Source organism: Schistocerca cancellata, chromosome 4, assembly GCF_023864275.1.
Source record: "Schistocerca cancellata isolate TAMUIC-IGC-003103 chromosome 4, iqSchCanc2.1, whole genome shotgun sequence".
Taxonomy (NCBI): Eukaryota; Metazoa; Arthropoda; class Insecta; order Orthoptera; family Acrididae; genus Schistocerca; species Schistocerca cancellata.
Window position 1 is genome coordinate 440,830,702 of NC_064629.1, and position 25,343 is coordinate 440,856,044.

At 42.4% G+C, this 25,343-nt stretch overlaps 1 protein-coding gene across 1 annotated transcript in view; it reads left to right on the plus strand.

Moving 5' to 3' along the window:
- The window catches only part of LOC126183646 (polyamine-transporting ATPase 13A3-like), a 265,104-nt gene that overhangs the window by 135,515 nt on the left and 104,246 nt on the right, over positions 1-25,343 (plus strand). The window contains exons 7-8 of the mRNA XM_049925790.1: positions 4,190-4,372; positions 19,492-19,680. Of these exons, the coding sequence (XP_049781747.1) occupies positions 4,190-4,372; positions 19,492-19,680 (372 nt within the window). The remainder of the gene's footprint in view (positions 1-4,189; positions 4,373-19,491; positions 19,681-25,343) is intronic.

Below are 25,343 nucleotides of genomic sequence, written 5' to 3' on the forward strand. Positions count from 1 at the left end.
CCTGGCTACTGACATGCAAGCAGTTGCTGTCTAAATTCATGGGTATCAGAGGATCACTGCTTGCTCACTGTATCTACGTCCACCAGATGCAAAGACTCTGAGGCTCTCACTCCCGGGACCATTTCTCTTATTTGGGGACTTCAGTGCCCATCGTGTCTTGTGGGACTCGACCTCTTCTTGCCGTCGGGGTCAGGATTTGGGGAGTCTCATGATGTCTCACGAGCTGTGAATCCTCAACACAGTTACTCGCATTCATTTCTGCTCTGCTACTGGGTCATTCTCGGCCATTGACCTCTTTTTCTGCTCTCCCGCCCTCATAGATTCTGTTCAGAGGGAGGTCATTGACAGTATTCATTCCAGTGACCATTTCCCACTCCTCATTCATCTATTGAATGGGGCACTACCTGAAGTGAAGTCACCAACATGGATGGTCAGCAGGACTAACGTGAATGCTGTTCAGACAATTGGCTGTGTTTGGACACCACAACAGCGTCCATGGGTGGGTGGACCACATCATGCAAGTGATGCATCATGCTACTGACTTGTCCATCCCAAAGTCCTCAGGTCGTCATAAGAGGCATCCTGTACCTTGGTGGACACATGAGTGGCATTCAGCCATCTGGGACAGGCGTGCAGCTCTTCAACGGTTAAAATGTCACCAAATAGCTCCCAGAGACATAGCTCAGATGCAGGCAGAGAAGTTTGCACAAACCACTGCCAATGCCAGCCAGGATCCTGCGTTTCATCGTTACCATGCATCTGTACAAAGGGGAGAATCGGCCTTCAGATCCCACAATTCTGAGACTTACAACTATCTTTTCTACCTGTGGGAGCTGGAATCGGCCCTGTCTGAGACTCGTGATACTGCACCTGGTCGCAACAAAATCCTGTACTGCATGTTTCGACATTTGCCAGCAGCGTCAAAGGAAATTATTCTTAAAAATGTTTTAATCTTATATGACAGACAGGTAACTTTCCCAGCTCGTGGAGGGGCACTTTTCATTTCTCTCCTGAAACCAGGAGAGGACCGCACATGTCCCAGTAGTTATCGGAGTATTGCCTAAACATGCTGTGCAGGAAAGACCGTGGAGCAAATGGTTCGCCATTGTCTGGTCTGGTTGTTAGAGACCAGGCAACTCCTTACCCACTCTTGGTGTGGATTCCGGAGATTTCAGTCCACTGTTGACAACCTGACCCTGTTAGAGGCAGCTGTTAAGCAGTCTTTCCTACAGAAACATCACTGTATTAGTATATTCTTTGATGTCAGTAAGGTGTCAGATACTACTAGGAGACACTGTATTCTTGCAAAACAACATATGGCCTTTCCTGTGTCAGCGGTTATTTAGGACCTGAGGTGGTGACTCCGTCAGATCTCTTTGAGCAGGAGAATGGCGTCCCTCAGGGCAGCGTTTCAAGTGTTACCTTCTTTGCCATAGTTGACAGTATCACATCCATGGTGAGAAGTCCCGTAGAGTGCTCCTTCTTTGTGGATGATTTTACTGTTTTCTGTTCCTTCTCCAGTGGAGCAACAGTGAACCGTCAGTTGCAACAGAGGTTAGAGGAGTGGGCCACAGAGACGGGTTTTCAGTTTTCTGCAGATATCTCTCTCTCTCTCTCTCTCTCTCTCTCTCTCTCTCTCTCTATCTCTCTCTCTCTATCTCTCTCTCTCTCTCTCTATCTCGTGTGTGTGTGTGTGTGTGTGTGTGTGTGTGTGTGTGTGTGTGTGTGTTTTCATTTTAATCGTATTTTGGCTCGAAATTGTCATAGTTGCCACACCTGAGAGATGTGAAAGCCAGAACCCTGAAGGCACTGAATATCTTAAAGTGCCTTAGCCACAGGTCTTGGGAGTGGACAGGGCACGTCTCCTCCAGTTTTATAGGGCTTTTGTGTGTTCACATCTGGACTACTTCTGCATGGTATGGATTTGAAGAGGCCATCTTATTTGTAGATCATTGATGCTGTCCACCATGAGGGGATTCAGCTGGCCATGGGTGCTTATAGGACCAGTTCCATACCCAGCCTCTGTGTTGAGGCCAGGGAACTGCCACTCACTATTCGGCGGCAGCTCCTCATGATGCATCAGGCATATAAGTTCCTCACAGCTCAGACTTCACCCACACACTATACTGTTGTTCATCCACCTCTGGAACTTCTTTTCTCCAACTGTCCATGAGTCACAGAGCCATTTGGGATCTGCATGCAGCATGTGCTGGAATCAGTTGGTGTTGAGCAAGTACGACCCTAAATCCAGGGTTTGAACCATTTGCCACCCTGGTTACTGGAGACGCCCAGAGTGATTTTATATTTGGTGTGGTACAGGAGACATTGCACTCCTGCTTCCATTTTTATTGGGACATTTTGTGACATTTTATCTGAGCACCACAGCTGTGTAGCTCTTTTTATGTATGGGTCGGAACGGGGTTTTGTTGGTTGCTCAGTCATTTTCCCAGATTGTGTCCTCAAGGTCCTACTGCCTCGAGCCTTTACTGTCTTTGATGCAGAATTATTTGCGATCTTGCGGGCACTGGAGCAGATAAGATTCTCTTCCAGTGTTAAATTTCTTGTCTTTTCTGATTCTCTCAGTGCCCTTCTCTTGCTGACACGTTTGTACCCTGCAGATAAAGGTCAGACTGTCCAGGATGCCCTACTCCAACTACAAGTGGGGTTGGAGGTGTTTTTCTGCTGGGTACCAGGGCATGTGGAAATTGTGGCGAATGAAAGAGTGAATCTAGCAGCCAATGAGGCATGTCTTCATCCTCCGGTATTCCAGTGCGCCATCCCCCTGCATGCTACCATCTCACTGTTGAGCTCCAGTGTCTTGCGTCGATGGGAGGATGAGTGGCTGGAAGTGACAGACAAGAAGCTGCATGTAGTAAAGCCTACAACTTGGATGTGGCATACCTCCTTCCAGCCATGTTGATGGGATGAGGTTCTCATCACTCATCTTTGCATAGGACACAGCCCCTTGCTGCATGGCTTCTTGCTCCAGTGAGAGGACGCACCAATGTCTGGCACTTGTGGCGTACAGATCACTGTGAACTAAATTTTATTGCACTGCATTTTATTTACCAACCAGTGGGCGGCAGCTGATTTGCTGATGGATCTGCAATCTATTTTCCGTAATGATCAAACAAATGTAATTAGAGTTTTGAAGTTTTGTGAGTTGTCCATTGTTTTCACCAAGGTTTTAGTCCAATGATTTTAGCATGTTCACAGGGTGACTGGCTCACCCAAATTTTACATGAGTGGTCAGCTAGTGTCATTTTCCTGTGCCTTCCTTTTAGTTCCTTTTTCATTTTACTTGTGACTTAGTCTCGTGTACAGCATCTTTTATTCGTTACACACGCGTGCGCATGCACACCCATACACCCCTGTCCCACTTTCCTGTTCTCCCTCTCTGCCCCATTCTCTCTTCTGTCCCACTCCTCCCCCCCCCTCCTCCCCCTCCCCCTCCGCCCCCCTCACCCCCCTCCCCCCTCCTCCCTCCATCCTCCCACTCCTGCATGTGTATGTGCATGTTTGTGTTTAGTTTTTTCCTGTCTCCCTATCTGGTTCTTAATTGCTTCCTTCATTCCGGGTCTCATTTCTCTTCCTCTTGATACTTCATTACTTCTCACTCTGCCTTATCATCTCTGGTCTGAAGCTGGCTCAGTGCTTACCGATGTACTATTTTCGACCTCCTCCTCCCATTGACACCTCCCCCTTCATCTTTGCCTCCCTACATTCTAACCATCAGTGTGTCCCTTTCAATCTGTGGCCTGAGTAATCTCCTCCCTTCTTTTCGGCCTACCAAATCTACTTCTGTTTCCTTCCTGAGAAAAGAACTAACAGTTCTGAAAGCTAGCTATAGTTTTTTCCTTCTTTGCCCATTAGTGGTATGAATGTAAGTACTGGCCAGTCAGTCTCCTTATAATTTTACATATCTCTCAAGTGAATATTACTTTTGATGCAAAACATTTGAAAACTGTGACATTTCACCTTCCATTTCAGAAATATGTTCATGAGATTTTCATGTTTGGAAGTTTAAAAATGTTTATCAATTGAATTGTACTTTATTTTTGTTTTGCTCATTTATTATTTTTAATTTAATTATCCTTGTGGTATATTATTTTGAAGTCTTGTATTATTTTGCATTGAGAGTGCATGCTTCTTTTAGTTGTTGTGTAAGTACTTCTTGTGTTTTTTTCAGGTTTCTGCTCTTGTAGTTCGTACAGGATTTTCTACTCTAAAAGGCGAATTAATCCGATCCATCATGTTCCCTAAACCCATAGGGTTTAAATTTTATCAAGATTCTGTGAAGTTTATATTGGTTCTCTTCGCAATTTCTCTTCTGGGAATGGCCTTCTGTATCTATGTATTCCTGAGGCATAAAGTATGTGATGGTTTGTAAATGTTATCTAAGGTTTTTTATATTAGTAAGTTTTAAAATCTGCTTTAACTGCTTTACAAAAACACATTTGATACAAATTGATGAATAATCTTTTTACTTAATGTGTACAATGTTTATTATATTGGGTGTCCCAGGAGTAATGGTCATTAGTCAGAGATATAACAGGAACAATCATTAGAAGCAAAAATGTCTAGTAAACATGGGCTGTAAAATGCATACATTCAAAGCTATGAACACTTGTTCGGTCGAGGTGATGTTTCGCAGTCACAAATCTGAACAAGTGCTCATAACTCTTAAGGTATGGACTTCAGAGCCCAGGTTTACTGGACAGTTTCCTCTCTTTTGGTCCATATTACGTCATCTCAAAATATGGAACGCAAAGAGCTTGCAGTAGAAGAGATATGTTTCATAGTATCGAAGCTGAAGCAGAACTCATAGCTCTTAAGCTATGCGTTTTAAGAGCCCATGTTTGCTAGACCTTTTTGCTCCGTATAATTGTTCCCGTCATATCCGTGAATACTGACCCTTCCTCTTGGGACATCCTGGATGTGACAAAGTAAAGTAATACCTTCGTAGTGGTAAGCTGGGTGCAGTATTTGTAGAAAATGGTATGTGGTAGCTGGGTGCAGTATTTGTAGAAAATGGTATGTGGTAGCAAATAATACATCAGTTACATACTCATATTAATTTAAATCATTTGTAAAAAAAAAAATCCAGGTGTATCTATATAATATTTTAACTAATTTTTATTTTGGTGTTAATGCAGTCCCTATTAACACTCTCTGAATCAATTAACTGACTCATGACATGATCCAGTATCATTGTAGTTTGTCACAAGAATTTTGCACAAAATAATTCTTGTGCTGTTTGTGCAAGAATTTAGTCACACAGGAAATTTAATTAAAGGAAATGTAGATATTCAGTACTGTGTCTGCTAATATTTATGGCTGACAAAAGCTGTGACAGAAAACTTAAAATGATAAACCCTTTCTTTTCTCCAGTAATTTTTTTGTTAGGGAGAATGAAATTGAATTGGACTGGCTGCTTAAGTATTAAAATTATGTAGATTGCTTCAAGTGTTACAAAATGAATACTTTGTCCATTAGAGTTGCAAACAGTTAACACTCATTCCGTTGAATATGGAAATAATTGGAGACTGAATATCTGCTAATTTGTGTGCTCTGTGGTGTAGCTAGCACGAGTGAGTCTGTTCAACATTGGCTAAATTTTTGTATTTTCAAATATTCTTAAATTATTGCTGTCTTCCACTGAAAAATCTTGGAAGTTTGTATTAATCAGGGGAAAGAGGAACAAGTTGTGCATAAAAATATGCCCCAAGTAGGAATGAGCACATGGGTAACATGAAAATCTCGTTGCTTATGCAGAAATATCTGGTAGTTAAACATACTGCGCAGCTAATGAGGCAAATAAATTCTCTCTTTCAGCAAATAACAAACTTTTAGTGGTTTATAAGACAAGAAGTATATAATTTGCATGCCAAATTTGGTGGATAATAAACATGTTTCTCTTTCTTTATTTGTATTCTTTAAATGTTTCATAGTTTTTCTGATCTACCATAAATATGAGAAATATTCCCGTACAGCATCCTCATGTAATAATACTGTGGTCTAATTGAAACTACATGTTAGTTATCATCCCTCACATGTCTCAAGAGTTGTCAAGTGCTCCTCAGTTAAGGTTCAATCAAATGAGGAGACGGCTGTCTCCATTGCCAGAACACACACTTATAGTTATTAAATGAGGCTGAAGTTGAGTATGTCAGTGGCTGTACAATGAACATAAAAGAGTTAGTCATAAAGTTTTAATTATTGCCTCAAAAAATAGAGTTAAGTGTGTGTGTGTGTGTGTGTGTGTGTGTGTGTGTGTGTGTGTGTGGTTTGAGGTTTTCGGGCGCTAAGCAGCGTGGTCATCAGCGCTCAAGAGTTAAATAATTAATAGTACATTTTTTAGCACGTGCCTGTCCTTGGTCCCAATACATATTGAAATCACCATACCAAAAGAACCATAGTATGCCCCTGCAGTAGTCAAAACAAAATGGTGCAGCCCACTGCTAATGTGGAGTATCATGTGGTAATTATTAGGCACAGTGGTCTAGCAATAAAGCGCGTGTCTGGATATTGAGAGTTCACGGGATATAATCTTATTTGGACCATGGATTTTTCAGTCTGTGTTTTAACCTAGCCTTCACATCTCAATGATATGAGCAATCACCAGAAATGACACATGGTTTGGATTCCATGTTAAACTGCTGTAAGTCTCCTTGCCTCTGTTGTATTAACTGGGCTATGTTGGGTACAAGCAAGTTGAAGTGCCATTCAGTTGAAAGTCTTGCACTAGGCCAATGAGCGACATGAAATTATTATGAATAGTGCAGCAGTTCATGCCAAGTTTGATGGAAGTGTGTGGCAACAGATGCTTCTACTGTGGTTAAACAAATTTAAATGGCAAAGAATGAAATGGCAGGCTGTCTCTCTCTGAAGAACTGGGAATCACCAGAAAAGTGGAACCTCTGATGCTCAAAGACTACTGTATCACAATCAGGACAATAGTGAAAATAAGTTTTGGATCAATTTTCAACAATTGAACATGACACAGATCACCTGCTTGGTTCCATGACAATGCGCAAACATTCAAAAAGCATGCCAAACAGAGGCAGCACCAGAAATGTCCGGCTCATCTCCAGATGGACCTCTTTAGCTGCTTAAGGATACAGGGTACAATATATATATATATATATATATATATATATATATATATATATATATATATATATATATATGAGAGAGAGGGTTTTAAATGAAAAATGACCTATAGATACCAAATTTTAAAGTTACAGTCATGTATGCCACCATGCCCCCTTTATTTCTGTTACAGAAACCAGTATTACTTCGGAAAAAAAAAACTGTGAAATTTCTGTTTCCAGTGATTATACTTAGTATACATTGTATATGTCGATAACAGTGCTGGTTTCTAGTGTCTGTAAATGATTACCTTTGCTAGTATTTACTTTTGTTTCACTGAAGCAGTTTGTTCACATGTTACTGAATGTTTGTTGCCCAAGTGCTACACATATTTGTGGAAGTACATATCCTTTAGTCTGCAATAAATACGAAATATGCCACACATCAAGAAATTCAATTAAAGGAAATTCAGTGGTAACCAGTTCACAAACAAAGCAAGCCACACTGTTGAAAGTAAACTAGGTATAAGTTGTTCAGGGAAGAAACTCCCACATGGCACACCTCCTGGTGATTCAAAATTTTGTGTTAACAATGACACTAGTTGATGTGGGCCACACAGACTTGCAACCTCAAATTCAGTAACACGGTTGCAAAATAAATCGCCCAGTGTCATGGTAGCATTCCCATCTCCCTCTCCTCCAGCAGTGCAATAAGCCACCAAATTTTCCCCTCAGGCAGCGGAATGACCTACTACACAATCAGCAGGTCGGACATGATGGAAAGAATACTCACACGAAGATTTTTTACATCCCTCCAGCCAATAAACATCTGAATCTTCATCTGCCAACTGCAAACACTTCAACAAATCAAACAAATCAATGGTCTCCTCCTTCGCCAACTAGGAAAATCTTCGTCAGCAGTGTCGCAGCGTGATACCCCTCACCTGGCTGACCTCCATGTCGTCCGTGCACACTGCCAATCGTTTTTCTGCCTTGGAATCCGCAGACCAACTGAGGGAGAACACTGACACCTCTGTAGATCTCATGGAGCAGGATCCTCCAGCCTCTGCACACTGTAGCAGAGCGTTTTCAAAGGCTGGCACTCAGCAATTGCCAAGGTGACACCCCCTCATTTTTTCCCTCCTCCCCTTTCCCCGTCATGACTCTCCTTCAATGGAATGTTCATGACCTTAGATCCAACAAGGAAGAATTACAGCTGTTCTTAAAATTGCAGCGCTCACTTGTTTTCTGCCTCCAGGAAACAAAATTGCATCCTCATGACTGCTTTGACCTCTTGCATTTCTTTCTTTCTGGTTTAATTTGACCCTTCTCCCAAGGACAGCATTCCATCTCATGGGGGAGTCATGGTGCTCATCTGGGATGATGATCATAGTCAAACCATCTCACTGAACACCCATCTGTAGGCTGTTGCAGTCTGCATTTTCTTTCCTCGCTTCACCTTATCTCTTCATACTGTCTACATCCCTCCATCATTTGGTGGCACCAGGATAGATTTCCTCCAGCTTATTGGTCAACTCCCTCATCCATTTTTGCTGCTCAGTGACTTTAATATGCACCATCCCCTTTGGGGCTCTCCCAGAAACTGGCCAAGAGGTGCCTTCTTGGCTGACTTTCTCAATCAGCTACACCTCATTTGCCTTAACAGTGGGGCACCTATGTTCCTTTCAGACTCCATGCACACCTATTCCCATTTGGATCTCTCTGCACTGTCGAGCTTGCCCATTATCTTGAGTGGTCCATTCTCTCTGACACACACTTGAGCAACCATTTTCCATGTGCTATCAATTTGCTGACTCCTACCCCACCTATGTGGAAACCCAAATGGCAGCTTTCTAAGACTGACTGGAGGCTTTACTCCTCCCTGGCGACCTTCATCGAACAAGATTTTCCCAATTGTGATGACCAGGTCAAATACCTTACACACGTTATCCTTACTGCCATGCAACATTCCATTCCTCGCACTACTTCTTTACTGTGCCATGTCCCAGTACCTTGGTGGGCGGAGGCATGCCACAACACAGTTTGCATATGAAGATGTGCTCTTTGCGTTTTTAACCCTCATCCTACGAAGGTGAACCACATTTGTTATAAACAGTTGTTTGTGCAGTGTCATCAAATTCATTGGTATAGCAAAAAATCTAACTGAATTTCATTTACTAGTTCTTTTAACAGTTTCACCCCCTCTTCCGTTGTGTGGATCAACCTCAGACAGCTCTCTGGGACCAAGGCCCATTCCCCAATTTGTGGCATGACTATAGCAGGTAATTTCATAGTGAACCCTGTTGCTACCTCCAACGCCTTGGGCCGCTATTATCCAGAGTTCGAGCTCCACCCACTATCACCATGTCTTCCTCCATTGTAAATGAGTGAAGGCAACTCGGGTGATACCATTCTTCTTTCAGAATCATGAGTGCTACTATGCTGCTTGTACTATGAGGGAGCTAGATCATGTTCTCCCTTCATGCCAACCCTTAACTCCAGGGCCGGACAATGTTCATGTTCAGATGTTGCAGAACCTTTCTCTTGTGGGCCAGCACTTTCTCCTTCATGCATATAATCGCATGTGGGCAGAGGGCACATTTCCCAGACACTGGCGTGAAGCCACCGCCATACCCATATCCAAGGCCGGTAAGAACAAACACCTTCCTTCTAGCTACCATCTCATTTCTCTCACCAGCTGTATTTGCAAGGTAATGGAACTTAAGATTTCTGCCTGGCTGGTATGGTGGCTCGAGTATCATAATTTACTAACCACTGCACAATGTGGATTTCGAGTGCGCCATTCTGCAGTTGACCATTTTGTCACTTTGTCAACTCATGTCATGAATGGTTTTCTGTGGAAATATTGGACTGTGGCCATGTTTTCTTGATTTGGAGGACTCATACCCTCTGTACTCTCTACACGTGTGACTTCAGAGACCTCCTGCCCTGTCTCCATCAGGAATTTTTAAAAGACTGAGTTTTCAAGGTGCATATGCATTCTGCCTTGTTGGACACCTTTATCCAGGAAAAGTGTGCCTCAGGGTTCTGTCCTCAGTGCCATCTTCTTTGCTATCGCCATTAACCCTATTATGGCCTGTCTCCCACCGGGCATCTCCAGCTCTCTTTTTGTTGACAATTTTGGTATGTATTACAGTTCTCCAAAGACTTGTCTCCTTGAGTGGCATCTTCAGCGATGTCTGTCATTTTTACTTGTGGAGCATTGACAGTGGCTTTCACTTTTCCACTCACAAAACTATCTACATGAATTTCTGGCAGCTCAGTGGGTTTCTTCCACTGTCCTTAAACCATGGCCCTGTTTCTCTTCGATTCACTGTAACTATGAAATTCCTGGGGGCTCATGCTTGATAGGAAACTTTCTTGGTCCTCGCACATTTTACCTGGCTGCCCACTGTACCCAGTTCCTCATTCTGCTGCATGTCCTCAACGGTACTTCCCAAGGTGTAGATAGGGCCACCCTCTTCCATTTGTACCGATCCCTTGTCCATTCAAAACCAGGCTATGAGTGTTTCGTTTATGCATCTGCATGTGCTTCCCTCTTATGCTGTCTAAATAAAATTGTGGCATCCGTTTAGCCACTGTCACCTTTTACACTAGCACTGTTGAGTCTAAAGGCAGAAACTGCCAAATCACCATTGTCATACTGACGCGATGTTCTCCTCAGTGGATATGCATGCCATTTGTATGCCATGCCTTGCCTATCATCATACGTGTCATTCTTCAATGACTCCTTTGACAGCCTGTATGGGACACATCTCTCTTCTGTGTGACCTCCTGGTGTTCGCATTCGGCTATTGTTCTGGCAGCTTAACTTCATGCTACCTGCCACTTTCATGATGGATGTGAACCCTTCACCACCTTGGCTTCATGTGGCAGCCCTTGTTCACCTTGGACTTCATTCGCTTCCTAATGACACTACTCCAGACTCGCTCTATTGCCATAGTCTCACGACCCTCACACAGAACTTCGCGATAGTACCTTCATGTACACTGATGGTTCTCATACTTACCGTGGTGTCAGGTGTGCCTTTGTAATTGGCACCAATGATTTTCAGTATCTACTTCTGGAACACTGCTCGGTATTAACAGCAGAGCTCTTCGTCCTGGCACGCAGTACATCCAGTGACACAACTTTTCAATTGTGTCATTTGCTCCAACTCTGTCTCTACAGAGCATCTGCATGCTGTACACAGCCCATCCCTTAGTGCAACAGATCCAAGAAAGCCTGCACTTGCTCACCTTTGATGGTGCCACTGTGATGTTTATGTGGGTCCCTGGTCATGTTGGTCCGACAGGAAATGAGGCTGCTGAGGCTGCTGAGGCTGCTGATGCTGCTGCCAAGGCTGCAGCCATCCTACCTCAGCCAAGTAGTTCTTCCATTCCTTCCAATGATCCCTGTGTTGCCATCTGTCAGTAGGTGGTGCCACTTCGGCATCACCACTGGTCTTCACTCCAGAGAATTAAACCTCTCCCAGCAGCTAGACCGACCTCCTCTCAGCCCTTTCACCGCAAGGAGATCATTTTAGCTAGGTTGTGTATTAGGCACTGCTATTTTAGCCATTGCCATTTGTTAAGTGATGATCCCCCACCACTTCGTGCTCATTGTCATCAACCTTTGATGGTCCGCCATTACCTGTCCAAATGCCCTTTCTTTAACCACTTACGTTGTAATTTACATTTGCTGTCTGAGTTATAGGCCATTTTAGTTAACAACGTGTGGGCCGTCAACTGCATTTTACTTTTTATCCATTGCAGCAGTACAGCGAAGGACATTTAATCTTTAGTTCTGGAATTCCGTTGTCTCTATGGCGTATTTTATGGACCTTTCTCCAAGAGGAAGTCCCTGTTTTTAGCTGTCTTCCCTTCTGTCGATTGGGCTTAATGTGTAATCGCTTTTAACTCCTTTTTCATCTTAGTGTTGTACAGTTGTGACATGGGTGCATATGACTTAGTTGTTTTTGCACCCTAAAACAAAATAAAACAACTATAAAAGAGTGTTACAGCAACCAGGTATCAATGTAGCACCACAGGTTCAGCAGGTAGCTGGGCCTGACATATATATAATGATATCAAATGTGTCTGATCACTATGAAGGGTAATTTGAGTACTGTGCAATATTGGGAGAAGATTGTCTAGTCTATTGTCTGGACCTGCTGGCAGCATTTCAGTGACTTGTTTGTTTTTCAAGACAATAATGCACATGCATGCTGCAACCATCTCACGAATGCCTTCAAGCAGGAAACAGAAATTAGCCAGATGGAATTATTTGGGTATCTGCTGATACAGACCCAACTGAGCATGCTTGCTACTTGCAGTGCATTGTTGCAGGAATCCTCACATACTTGACATACTGAGGAAGACTGCCTTCAGCGAATGGCTTGAGCAGCAATGTCTCAGCCACATTGAGGGTATAATACCAAGGAGAATCCAAACATGTTAAAATGCACAGGGTGGAACGACACTGCATTAAATATTACCCAGAAACAGATTTTGATTTCACAGGTGTACATAGGTGTGCACTTTTGAGGAAATAGCCTTTTATAGTAACTCACTGATTACTACACCTAACACCAGCAGACAGAAGTCGTGTCACTGCGGCAAGCGTAGTGCGTGTCAACATTCAAACGGCATGCCCACAACTACCTGAGGTGACTGTAAGGAGCAGCCCAGTCATTTACCACTGTCCACTGTCACCCGGTCCCTCATGAGTGTGCAGTACCACAGCAGCAATATCTGAAGTGGACAGCGCCTTTATAAGGACAGGCACAGATGTCCAGGGCATTATTTGTTATTGTATTCGATATACGTGCACTGCTTGCTTTGTGCTCTTCTTGGTGTCACTCCATGATCCTCACTACTTGTATTGTAATCGTGTTGATGTCACTCTTCGACCCAATAATTTTAACGCATGTGTGTCTCCTTGTGTTCCTAGTTAGAACACAAGTGACAACTATTGAGGATTGACTTTTCGCATGTTCCAGATTCTGTGGTTTTTCTGCTGATTGGCTCTTCCATAGAGGCTCTACTCGTATCACTTCTGCAACAGCAGCAGGCACATACAACCATGTTGGAACAGTTGTTGGCTACATTGAACCAGGCTCCACCACCAGTTGTTCAACCTTCACCATTCCCACCCTGTGATGAATCCACGAAAGACTGGAACTCATGAAAAGTGTCTCAGCTGACACTTCATGGTGTTCTGAGTGGGAGGTCACTAAAGCTCTTTTCTTATAATGCCTCCTGTAGCAGTTAGCTCCTGTATAGGAACCAGTGTCACTTTCTGTTTATATGTGTAGTTTTCTGTCCTCCTATCACTACAAGCATATGCTTATGATATCTGTAGCCCCTGGAGGTGGACCTCTTGCAATAAAAAAAGTCACTTATCTGTGGTATATCAATCTCTTGCACCTGTTGCTGCAGAAACATGTTCCTTTTGTTCAGTCTGAAGCTTGAGAGCATGCTTTAGTGCAGTGTAATGATTGTGTGTATGCTGCGTGCCATGTCTTGAAACATTTCAACCTGGCGAGCATCTGATCCCAGCCATGGGAGTGTCCAACTACGTGTTGGGAGGTGGTCTGCCATCACCATTCAGATGGCTCCTAACAGCCTATTTCCTTTGCATTGAAAAAACTCAGCTCAGCAACATTATTCTCAGGTGGGAGAAAAAGCTCTTGCTATTGTCTATGCCTTAAGAAAACTTCATGTATTCTTGTATGGTACAAAATTTCATTGAATTACCGACCATAAGCCCTTGGTTTCCCCTTTTAGCCATTGTGGTCCTTACTGAACAAAGCCTCTCATTGCCTTCAGCATTGGGCTCTGTTCTTATCCCAGTACAAATTCCATTCTTGTTCCATGTTGCAACATGCGAATGCAGATGCTCCATCCCAGCTCTTCATGGACCTGGACTCCTCATTTGACCAGGAAGGACTACTTTGTTTCCTTCTAGATATGGAGGTGAAGCACACAGTGGATGACTTTCCCATCAGTGTCTCCCATTTTGCCCCTGCTGTGGCGGTGGATCTGATGCTGTGGCAGGTCATACGCCTGATAAAACATGGGTAACCTGACCATCTGAAGAGCTAGGCGTTGGAGCCGCTTCAGAATTATTCTGCATTGCACCATCACTTTCCCCTCTTGGAGGGTGTTATTCTCCTCTTAACAGAAGGGTTCCCTCCCACATCATGGTTCCAGCAGCTATGCACCGGGATGTCCTGTGCATGTCACATCAGGGTCACTGGGGAATCTCTCCAAAAAACTGTTTCCAAGCCAATACATGTTTTGGCCAGGCATCCATTGGCAACACCTTGTTGCAGCCTGCCACAAGTGTTGAGATCAGCAGGCAGCACTGTATGCCGTCCTTTCACCATGGCCGACCCTTATGCAGCCTTATGAGTGTGTCCACGGCTGTTGGCAGTGGGTGCTTTTTCTCGGTTTTGTTATGTCGTTTGTTGTCCTCTGCAACAGCAGATACCACTATCAAGGCCCTATCGGAGATACTCTTCATAAAAGACTTTCCTTGCCCTCGGGTTTCAGACACTGGTCCTCAGTGGCACAATCTGTCAAGGACTTTCGTATGCACAGTGGCATGCACCTTGTCACAATGCCGCCATTCCCTCTACAGTCAAATTGTGAAGTGGAACGCCTTGCCCATATGTTTCAGACTCAGATGCACAAGTACTTAAACAATTTCCTTGCCAAAGAGATTCTCATATTTTTTCTCTAAGCTCTTGCAGAACTCCTACATGGCCAACAGCCGTGGATGCCATTCAGCCTCTTGAAGCCAGACAGGCATCCCTCTGTGGTGCTGGTTTCGTTGACATTCATGCCTGGCACACCAGTCTGGGCCAATGCGTTTGGGTGTTGCACTCACTGGATTCTGGCTGTCACCCACAGCCCATCTGGTCACCACATCTACGTGATTCACACCGGATATCAACTCATGGCACACCACCATAACCAATACATCCCAGGATGGGTGCAGGGCCCTGTCCTTGGGCCATGTGCCCGACACCTTGTTCTTTGTTGGTCTGGCCATTCTGGAGTCAGGTTCCGCCTATCTTGGCAGTCGAGGCTTTGTCAATGCTGATGGCAGTTTGCTTCCTATGGCAAGTGCCAGCACCTCCACTGCAATGGGCAGTTGCTGGCACGTCCCACTGCGATGAGCAGGTGCTGGCAGCAATGGGGACTGAAGCCTGGTCTTTGTCAATAGAGAGCCTTTCCTCCCCAGTCTACCATCGTCACTGCCCATGTCCACACCAGTCATTGTGGAATCTGCCGTCGAGATGGCTCCCTTCCCCATTGCCAGTCCAGTCACCTGTCGCCACAGGGTCCACAAGGGGTAGGGGTACCTTTGTTCCACTCATTTTTTCCCTTATGCATCAGTCTAGATTGGAAACTTCTTACACCTTTGGATGTCACCTCTGCACCACCGCAGATGCCATGGATGTCTCGGCAGTCACAGCATCATGGATGGCACTGTCTGGTCTCTCGCCGGTCGTTGTGGCCGAGCAGTTCTAGGCGCTTCAGTCCAGAACCGCGCTGCTGCTATGGTCGCAGGTTCAAATCCTGCCTCGGGCATGGATGTGTGTGATGTCCAAGTCTAGGGGACTGATAACCTCAGATGTTAAGTCCCATAGTGCTCAGAGCCATTTTGTCTGGTCTTTCCCCCCAGAAGGAATGAGGAGTGTAGTGACCCACTGGTCACTATACCTACTGCCAGCAGACATAAGTTTGGCCACTACAGCAAGTGTAGTGCATACCAACATTCAGACAGTACACCTACAATTACCTGAGGTGGCCGCTAGGGGCAGCCCAGTCACCGATCACTGTCACCTGGTGTGCTGTGCACATGTAGCCCTACAGAATCAACACCTGAATGGAATAGCATATTTATAAGGACATGCACAGGCCTCTAGACACTCATTTGTTAATGTATTTGATATGTGCACAGTGCTTGCATTGTTTCCTTGTTGAGTTCACTATGTGGCCCAATAAATTTGTCTTTTTTTCACATCCATGTGTTTCCCTGCATTCAAAGTTAGAAGACTTCTATTTTGGTTATTGTTACTTATTTATGTCACAGTAAAGTTTATGTTTTAATTTTATAAGACTTCCTTTTAGTCCCTGCTCCTCTTGAATCTAAGCCCATGCATGTTTATAGATATGCAGTTGGAGTAAATGCTTTTCTGGGTAGTTTACTTGTGCCTGAAATAGAGATTCTTGTGAACCACTCACAAATATTTACTGCCATCAAATAGTTTCGACTCAACTGGTGTCATATTAAGTGACAATAATGATTGTTTATATGATAAAAAAAATCAAGATTTGTTACATACTTTCATAAATTTATCTTGTAACCTACTGTCACTAGAAATGTTTCCAGGTTTCCCTCTCAAAGCATTCCTACATACGGAACACAAATTGGCATGATTATCCTTTCAATACAGTGCCTTGTGCAATTTTATTTTGTGTTGTTTTTGGACCTCAGATCATCAGTTTTCCTCTTCAGCTACGTTGTATGTAGTCAGATATAATAAAAGCACATAACACTAGTTAACAAATTTAAACTTCTTTTTCTGCATCTGGTTTGTAAATGGGTGGATTTACTTAATTTTGGGGTGATGAATACACTGCTAAAATCAGTTTTTCTCTATGATGTCACATTTCCTAGATACACAGCAGAATAAATAATGGTAATAGTGAAAATTGACACAATTGACAGAACGTTTGAAATCAATACTATTTTGTATGTATATATGGGCATGATGCCAATAAAAGGTTCAAATTAGTTCAGAAGATATTTTCACCTTTAATTGTCTTTGGTTTTTGAAAAATGTGATGACAGAGCTTTTCTTCTGTTTGCCATTTCATCACTCTCCCTAACAAGACCCTAGCAGTAGTCACCCATCATTAAAGGGTTCCAATGGCCTTGGTAACGGTGCTCCATGATAAGAATGTCTGAAAGCTTTCAACATGCTCACCGCTTACGTCTCCCTAATTTTCCGGGAAGAAATCAAGTTGAGAATGTAAAAAGTGAGTTTTAACTGACATTCTACACCACATGTTCTTTTAGTTGTCCAACAGATCATTCACAATGCTAACATAGTTTTTGTCTTTTCTGTTACCCAAAAAGCCCTTCACAATTGCTTTAAAAGAAGACCAAGCAGCTAATTGGATATCTGTGAGTTTGGTATCAAAGGTTGGAGCTTTCAGCGGTTTTCTTATTTGTGGTCCAACAAATATACTGTCTTTCAGCTTTGCCTCAATTTGGGAAACTTTTCTTTTAAGTGATTGAAAGCCTCACCTTCTTTATCCAGAGCTTTCACAAAGTTCTTGATAAGGCCCAACTTGATTTGAAGGGGGGCAAAATGATTTTATTGGGCTCAACCAATGGGGTATTGTTCACATTTACATTTCCAGGAACATATGACTTCCTTATAGGTCATTCCTAGACTGTTTAGTGGTTCTTGGCATCACCGCTTTCCTAAAGGCACAAAAGCAGCAGTATTTCGGGAATCCAGCCTGTAAACCTGTAAGGAGTGCAACAACTTTTAAATCACAGCAAAGCTGCCATTCATGAACCTTATATTTGATTGCCTCTAGCAGCCAAGCCATGGTTTCATAAGTTTGCTTCATGTCTACTGCATATGTCAAAGATACCAATGGAAATGCATTGCCATTATGCAGTAGTACTGCTTTCAAGCTAGTTTTACTGGAGTCAATAGTCACCACTCCTGTGGATTATGTTGTACACCTAGTTGCATCATCAGACCATTGACATCTCTACATACACACACTGAATTCTGCATATCGAAACACTGAATGAAGGAAGCACCTCTTCATCTGAAACAGGAAATTGTTGTCCCTGGAGCTAGAAGGTTACGTTGTTGCGGTCTTGATGCCAAGAGTTCAGCTTGCTGTTTTGCAAGTTTTAGATCACGAACCAAATCATTCGGTTCCTATTGATTAAAGAACTGAAGCAAAGTGTCATGATACTGAGGCCGTACTCTTCTATATGTTCAATACTTTCTGATTAACTTGACATGGTGTCTGGTCCTGTAGCTTTCAAGTTACAGACGGGAATAGGCAACCTCTCATCATGGGGAACAGACAAATGCACTGAAGATACATTTGGATACTTTATTTTATGTCTAGTTTTGCGTGAATGTTCTGAAATGTTTGTAAGACAGAAGTAACAGTCTGAATAATGGTCATTAGGCTCATACCACACCATCAGAACAGGAACTGGCATAGCTCGGCGTTTTCCTTTCAACCACTCAGTTAATGTTGTAGTATAGTTTGAGTTGCAAAATTTTTATCTTAATCACCAACAGGACAATCAAAATGCAATTTATATGCCTTCTTAACCAAATCAGTGATTGCTTTTCTTTGGGCATTTGGAGTGAATTTCCCACACACATAATGAAAATTGTTGGGGTGGTTTAGACGGCAATGAGATTTACTAGTTGCCATTTTTCTTAGTGTAAGTTTTAAACACAAAGAGTTTGCAATATCTTCCACACCACTGGATTACCACACCAACCATTTACTGATGAGTTGTAGATCTTCTAGCTCTCCTCTGCAAGTCAAAAACAAACAAACATCAAAACAGAAGAACAGCAAAAAGCGAAATACTGAATACGAAAAATAAAAAAAAAAAACTTTAAATACTCAAAGATAGAACATTTGGACAGGTATATTCAGATTCTACACACCAAAATACATACTACTTAATGTATCACATCCCAGATGCAAAATGGCAGTTGACTAGTGTAATAATCAGGTGAGGTATAGTTTGTATAAAAATTAAACCAAAACTGTGCTTCAAGGCACAAAGAAAGAACAGATTTTATTGTCCATTTAGACTGAATATATTTGTAAAATTGTGACTGGTTTGTTTCATCAAACCGCCTTCACATGGCTAAATCGTCTTAAGATATGAGTATGTAGGCTACAAGAGTAACCAGTCAGTTTCTTTATCCATATTTACATGCTACATCATAAAACAGGGATAAAAATATACATAGTGTGCCATATAAAATATTATTCTGTGAGTAGTATTGTTCTCTGGAACAAATTTGTGTGTAGAAACTGACAGATTACTCTTTTAGTTGATATACCTAGATGCTAACATCATTTGATGAAAGCAGAACTGTTCTCAGAATAAATGCAATCTAATTGCTAAACAAAATTTGTTGTACAACCATGGATTGCAAATTTCCTCCAGTAAGGACAGTATGTCAATTTCTGTACAGGCACAGAGTGTCAACTAACAAATAGTTTTTATCATACTGTTGAATTTGAAACTGTCTGTAAAATGATGATTCTAAACATGATCTTTCACAAATAAGGCTTTTCAATATTTTTATGTTTTACAGGCGACCTTGAAAGAGCTGATATTGCGGACATTGGATGTCATCACGATAGTAGTTCCACCATCATTACCAGCTGCCATGACATCAGGCACGGTTTATTCACAAAATCGTTTGAAGAAGCTGGGTGTGTTTTGTATTTCACCTCCCAGAATTAATGTTTGTGGAAAGATGAAAGTTATATGTTTTGACAAGGTAAACTGTTTGTTTGGAGTTACTTTTATTGAAATGTAATGCTATTGTGTGTGTGTGTGTGTGTGTGTGTGTGTGTGTGTGTGTGTGTGTGTGTGTGGCCAGCATTGTTCATGAACAACTTGATATAACCATCTCATTCTAGATTGGTAAACAGTGATTACACAATAGCTGATAAATTCTGTCTGTTTTTCCACAGGAATTTCTTATTGTGATATTTTTGTTATTACTCTGATAATTGACTCATTGTTTCATATTTGGATTATTTGTCTCCTAACTCACGGAGTAGTAAAGTTACATAACCTAAGAAGAGTACCAAAAACATTCAACATATTTTGTGTGTGTGTGTGTGTGTGTGTGTGTGTGTGTGTGTGTGTGTGTGTGTGTGTTTGTTTTTTTGTGTGAAGAATATACTGCATCTTGAACTTTAAGAATTAGCAATATCAGTACTTTGAAGTTGGCTTACAGCCCTATGTTACTGCAAAAGTGCAAAATACAAATAATTTATAAGACTGATCACTACATGTGCATCGACATCTACATCCACATCTACATGGATACTGTGCAAATCACATTCAAGTGCCTGGCAGAGGGTTCATCAAACCACCTTCACAATTTTCTATTATTCCAATCTCGTATAGCGCATGGAAAGAATGAAGACCTGTATCTTTCTGTGCGAGCTCTGATTTCCCTTATTTTATCATGGTGGTCATTCCTCCCTATGTAGGTCAGTGTCAACAAAATATTTTCGCATTCGGAGGAGAAGGTTGGTGACTGGAATTTTGTGAGAAGATTCTGTCGCAACGAAAAAGCCTTTCTTTTAATGATTTCCAGCCCAAATCCTGTATCGTTTCTGTGACACTCTCACCCATATTTTGTGATAATACAAAATGTACAGCCTTTCTTTGAACTTTTCGATGTAGTCCATCAGTCCTACCTGGTACGGATCCCACACAGCGCAGTAGTAGTAGTCTAAAAGAGGATGGACAAGCGTAGTGTAGGCAGTCTCCTTAGTAGGTCTGTTACATTTTCTAAGTGTCCTGCCAATAAAATGCAGTCTTTGGTTAGCCTTCCCCACAACATTTTCTGTGTGTTCCTTCCAGTTTAAGTTGTTCGTAATTGTAATACCTAGGAATTTAGTTCAATTTATGGCTTTTAGATTAGACATGATTTATCATGTAACCGAACTTTAACAAATTCCTTTTAGCACTCATGTGGATGACCTCATACTTTTCGGTATTTATGGTCAATTGCCACTTTTCGCGCCATTCAGATATCTTTTCTAAATTGTTTTGCAGTTTGTTTTGATCGTGGTGATTTTTTTTATTTGTCGATAAAGGACAGTGTCATCTGCAAACAACCAAAGACGGCTGCTCAGATTGTCTCCAAAATCATTTATCGTTAAGCAGCAGCAAAAGGCCTATAACACTACCTTGGGGAATGCCAGAAATCACTTCTGTTTTACTCAATGACTTTCCGTCAATTACTACAAACTGTGACCTCTCTGACAGGAAATCACAAATCCAGTCACATAACTGAGACAATATTCCATAAGCACGCAATTTCATTATGAACTGCTTGTGTGGTACAGTGTCAAAAGCCTTCCAGAAATCCATAAATATGGAATCAATCTGAAATCCCTTGTCAATAACACTCAACACTTCATGTGAATAAAGAGCTAGTTGTGTTTCACAGGAACGATGCTTTCTAAACTCGTGTTGACTGTGTGTCAATAGACCATTTTCTTCTAGGTAATTCATAATGTTCAAACACAATATATGTTCTAGAATCCTGCTGCATATCTACATTAATGATATGGGCCTGTAATTTAGTGGATTACTCCTACTACCTTTCTTGAATATTGGTGTGACCTGTGCAACTTTCCAGTCTTTGGGTACGGATCTTTTGTCGAGCGAACAGTTGTATATTATTGTTAAGTATGGGGCTACTGCATCAGCATACTCCTAAAGGAACCTAATTGGTATACAGTCTGGGCCAAGACTTGCTTTTATTAAGTGATTCAAGTTGCTTCACTACTCCAAGGATAGTTACTTCTACGTTACTCATGTTGGCAGCTGTCCTCGATTCGAATTCTGGAATATTTACTTCATCTTCTTTTGTGAAGGTATTTCAGAAGGCTGTGTTTTGTAACTCTGCTTTGGCAGCTTTGTCTTCAATAATATCTCCATTTCTATCATGCAGAGAAGGCATTGATTGTTTCTTGCTGCTAACATGCTTCACATACGACCAGAATCTCTTTGGATTTTCTGCCAGGTTTCGAGACAAAGTTTCATTGTGGAAACTGTTATAGGCATCTCGCATTGAAGTCCACGCTAAATTTAGAGTTTCTGTAAAAGATCGCCAATCTTGGGGATTTTGCGTCTGTTTAAATTTGGCATGTTTGTTTCGTTGTTTCTGAAATAGTGTTCTAACCCGTTTTGTGTACCAAGGAGGATCAGCTCCGTCGTTTGTTAATTTATTTGGTATAAATCTCTCAATTGCTGCCGATACTATTTCTTTGAATATAAGCCACATTTGGTCTACACTTATATTATTAATTTGGAATGAGTGGAGATTCTCTCTCAGGAAGGCATCAAGTGAATTTTTATAAGCTTTTTTGAATAGGTATATTTTCCCTTATTTTTCAAGGATTTGGGGATTACAATATTCAGTCTTGCTACGACAGCCCTATGTTCACTAATCCCTGAATCAGTTTTGATGCTCATTATTAACTCAGAATTATTTGTTGCTAAGAGGTCAAGTGTGTTTTCACAACCGTTTACTATTCGCATGGGCTCATGAACTAACTGCTTAAAATAATTTTCAGAGAATGCGTTTAGCACAATTTCGGATGATATTTTATGTGTACCTCCAGAATTAAACATGTATTTTTGCCAACATATTGAGGGTAAATTAAAGACACCACCAAATATCATATGAGTCGGGTAGGTGTTTGAAATCAAACTCAAGTTTTCTTTGAGCCTTTCAGCAACTGTATCATCTGAATTGGGAGGTCAGAAAGGATCCAATTATTATTTTATTCCAGTTGCCAACAATGACCTCTGCCCATACTAACTCACAGGAAGTTTCTACTTCAATTTGGCAACAAGGTAAACTACTTCTGACACCAACAAACACGCCACCGCCAACCGTGTTTAGCCTATCCTTTCAGAACACCGTTAGGTTCTTCGCAAAAATTTCAGCTGAGCTTATATCTGGCTTTAGCCAACTTTCAGTGCCTATAACGATTTGAGCATCAGTGCTTTCTATTAGCGCTTGGCGCTCTGGCACTTTCCCAATACAGCTACGACAATTTACAACTCTTATACCAATGGTTCCTGTATCTACATTCTTCTTGTGTTTAGCCTGCACCCTTTGTGACTGAAGCCCTTCTTGTGTTTTCCCGAGGCCCTCTAACCTAAAAAACCACCCAGTCCATGCCACACAGCCCCTGCTACCCGTGTAACCACCTCCTGCGTGTAGTGGACACCTGACCTATTCAGCAGAACGTGAAACCCAACCACCCTTTGGCGCAAGTCGACGAATCTGCAGCCTGCATGGTCACAGAATCGTCTGAGCCTCTGATTCAGACCCTCCACTCAGCTCTGTACCAGAGGTCCGCAACCAGACCTGTTGACTATGCTGCAAATGGTCAGCTCTGCTTTCATCTTGCAAGCAAGACTGGCAGCCTTTACCACTTCTGTTAGCCGCTCGAAACCAGAGAAATCTCTTCTGATCCAAAGTGACACACATCATTGGTACTGACGGGGGCAACCACCTGCAGTTGGCTGCACCCTGTGCTGTTCATGGCATCCGGGAGGACCCTTTCCACATCTGGAATGACTCCACCCGGTATGCACACAGAGTGCACATTGGTTTTCTTACCCTTCTTGTCAGCCAAGTCCCTAAGGAGTTCCCAACTACCAATAATCCCACCCTCTGCGATTGCACAGATCTTGCAGGCTGAGTGGCTTCCTCTGAAACAGGACAGGTGACAGCATCTGGCTCACCGACTGTGTCAGTCACAGACAGCACCTGGAACCTGTTTGTCAGACAAACCAGGGAGGTCTTACATGCGGCTGCCTGGTAAGTCTTTCGCCGCCTGCTTTGCCCCGGGGTGACCTCCCACTCTACCACAGGTGAAGGGTCAGCCTCAGTGCAAGCAGTAACTGGGTTGGCCACCAGTGGGGACCGATCGGAGGCCTCTGACGTGCTGGACGTCCGTTGGATCCCCACAGCCGGCCCACAACAGTGGTGCCCATCCACTGCAGCCTCAAGCTGTGTAACCGAAGCCATCACAGCCTGAAGCTGAGAGCGAAGTGTCACCAACTCGGCTCGCATCCGCACACAACACTCGCAGTCCCTGTCCATACTAAAGACCGTGTAAAACTAAACTATGCAGATAAATGGACTGTCGGCACGTGATGCAAAACTCTAGACCCTGATGGAAATGCACAAACTGTGTCTAGTAATACGCAGATATTCTAAAATCTAACTACCAAAGCACTCAGGTGAAACTAAATAATTTGCCCCTGATTAGGAACTTGTAATATGTCACAAAATTGATTTACTTTCCGACACAGACGAAAACGTGATAACTGTGGCTATTGGATATTAAATTTACACGCAGAAACTCAAGAAACTACACTATTAAAGCACACAGATGATGCAATAAAATTCGCTCATTGTTAGGAACTCGTAAATGACACAATATCGGTTACTTCCCTGTTTTTGTGTCTGTCTCGGTCGGCTACTGCTGATTGTCACTCAGCAGAGTCAGGAGAATCTGTTCTCGTTGAAAACCTGTTTGTAGCCTAGATTTGTCAGTAGCACAATCGCCATTAATCCAAATAGAGTTTGTGAGTAAAGCTGGAGCAGTGTAGCAGTCTTTGTCATTGTTAAAGCAATCTCAGAGGCAGGCAGTGAGCAAGCATAGCAACACAAGTGGCTGGTATGCTGTGCTGCATGTCTTTTATCTGTGGTACACAATGGTTGATCATGCTCTATGAAATCTTTGCCTTTTTCCCACATGGTGGCATGCTGCCTCCTGGTGAGTGATATCCAAGGGCTGCATGAATATCTGTGGTTGTGCAGTATCAGTAGTGCTGCTGCATTGTAAAGAATCAATAGATAGTGCTGGATACACAGTGTAAAGTTTCATACCAGTTAATTTTTTTTCAATGTACATGATGAACCAGAACTCCACCACAAAATTTTAGAGATTCTTCACGGATTTTTTCCAAGTATTTTGATATAAGGGACCCGTGGTCTCTGGTGGCTCATTACAGATTAATTACATTTTGTTTGATTTCTTACCCCGTATACCAGTATTGCATTGAAAATATCTGCACGACTGTGCAGATGTTGACATTATGCACTGTGTGTCTTGTTTGGAAACAAACTTGTTCCAGTCATTCACAGAGCCTGCATTCAATACTGCTCAGTCCTGTCTCATGTTTGTTTTCCTGACAACGTTAGTTGTGCATTAACAGTGATAAATGGCAGTATGGATAGGTTTACTGATGAAGAATCAGCCAATGTGTGTCTCGTGTATTGGTTCACTGAATGGAATGGAAAAGTGGCATGACCGCGCAGTACTGAGCTGTTCCCACACCTATGACAGCAACAACACAGCATTTTTGTGTGGTTACATTGGTGCTTACGAA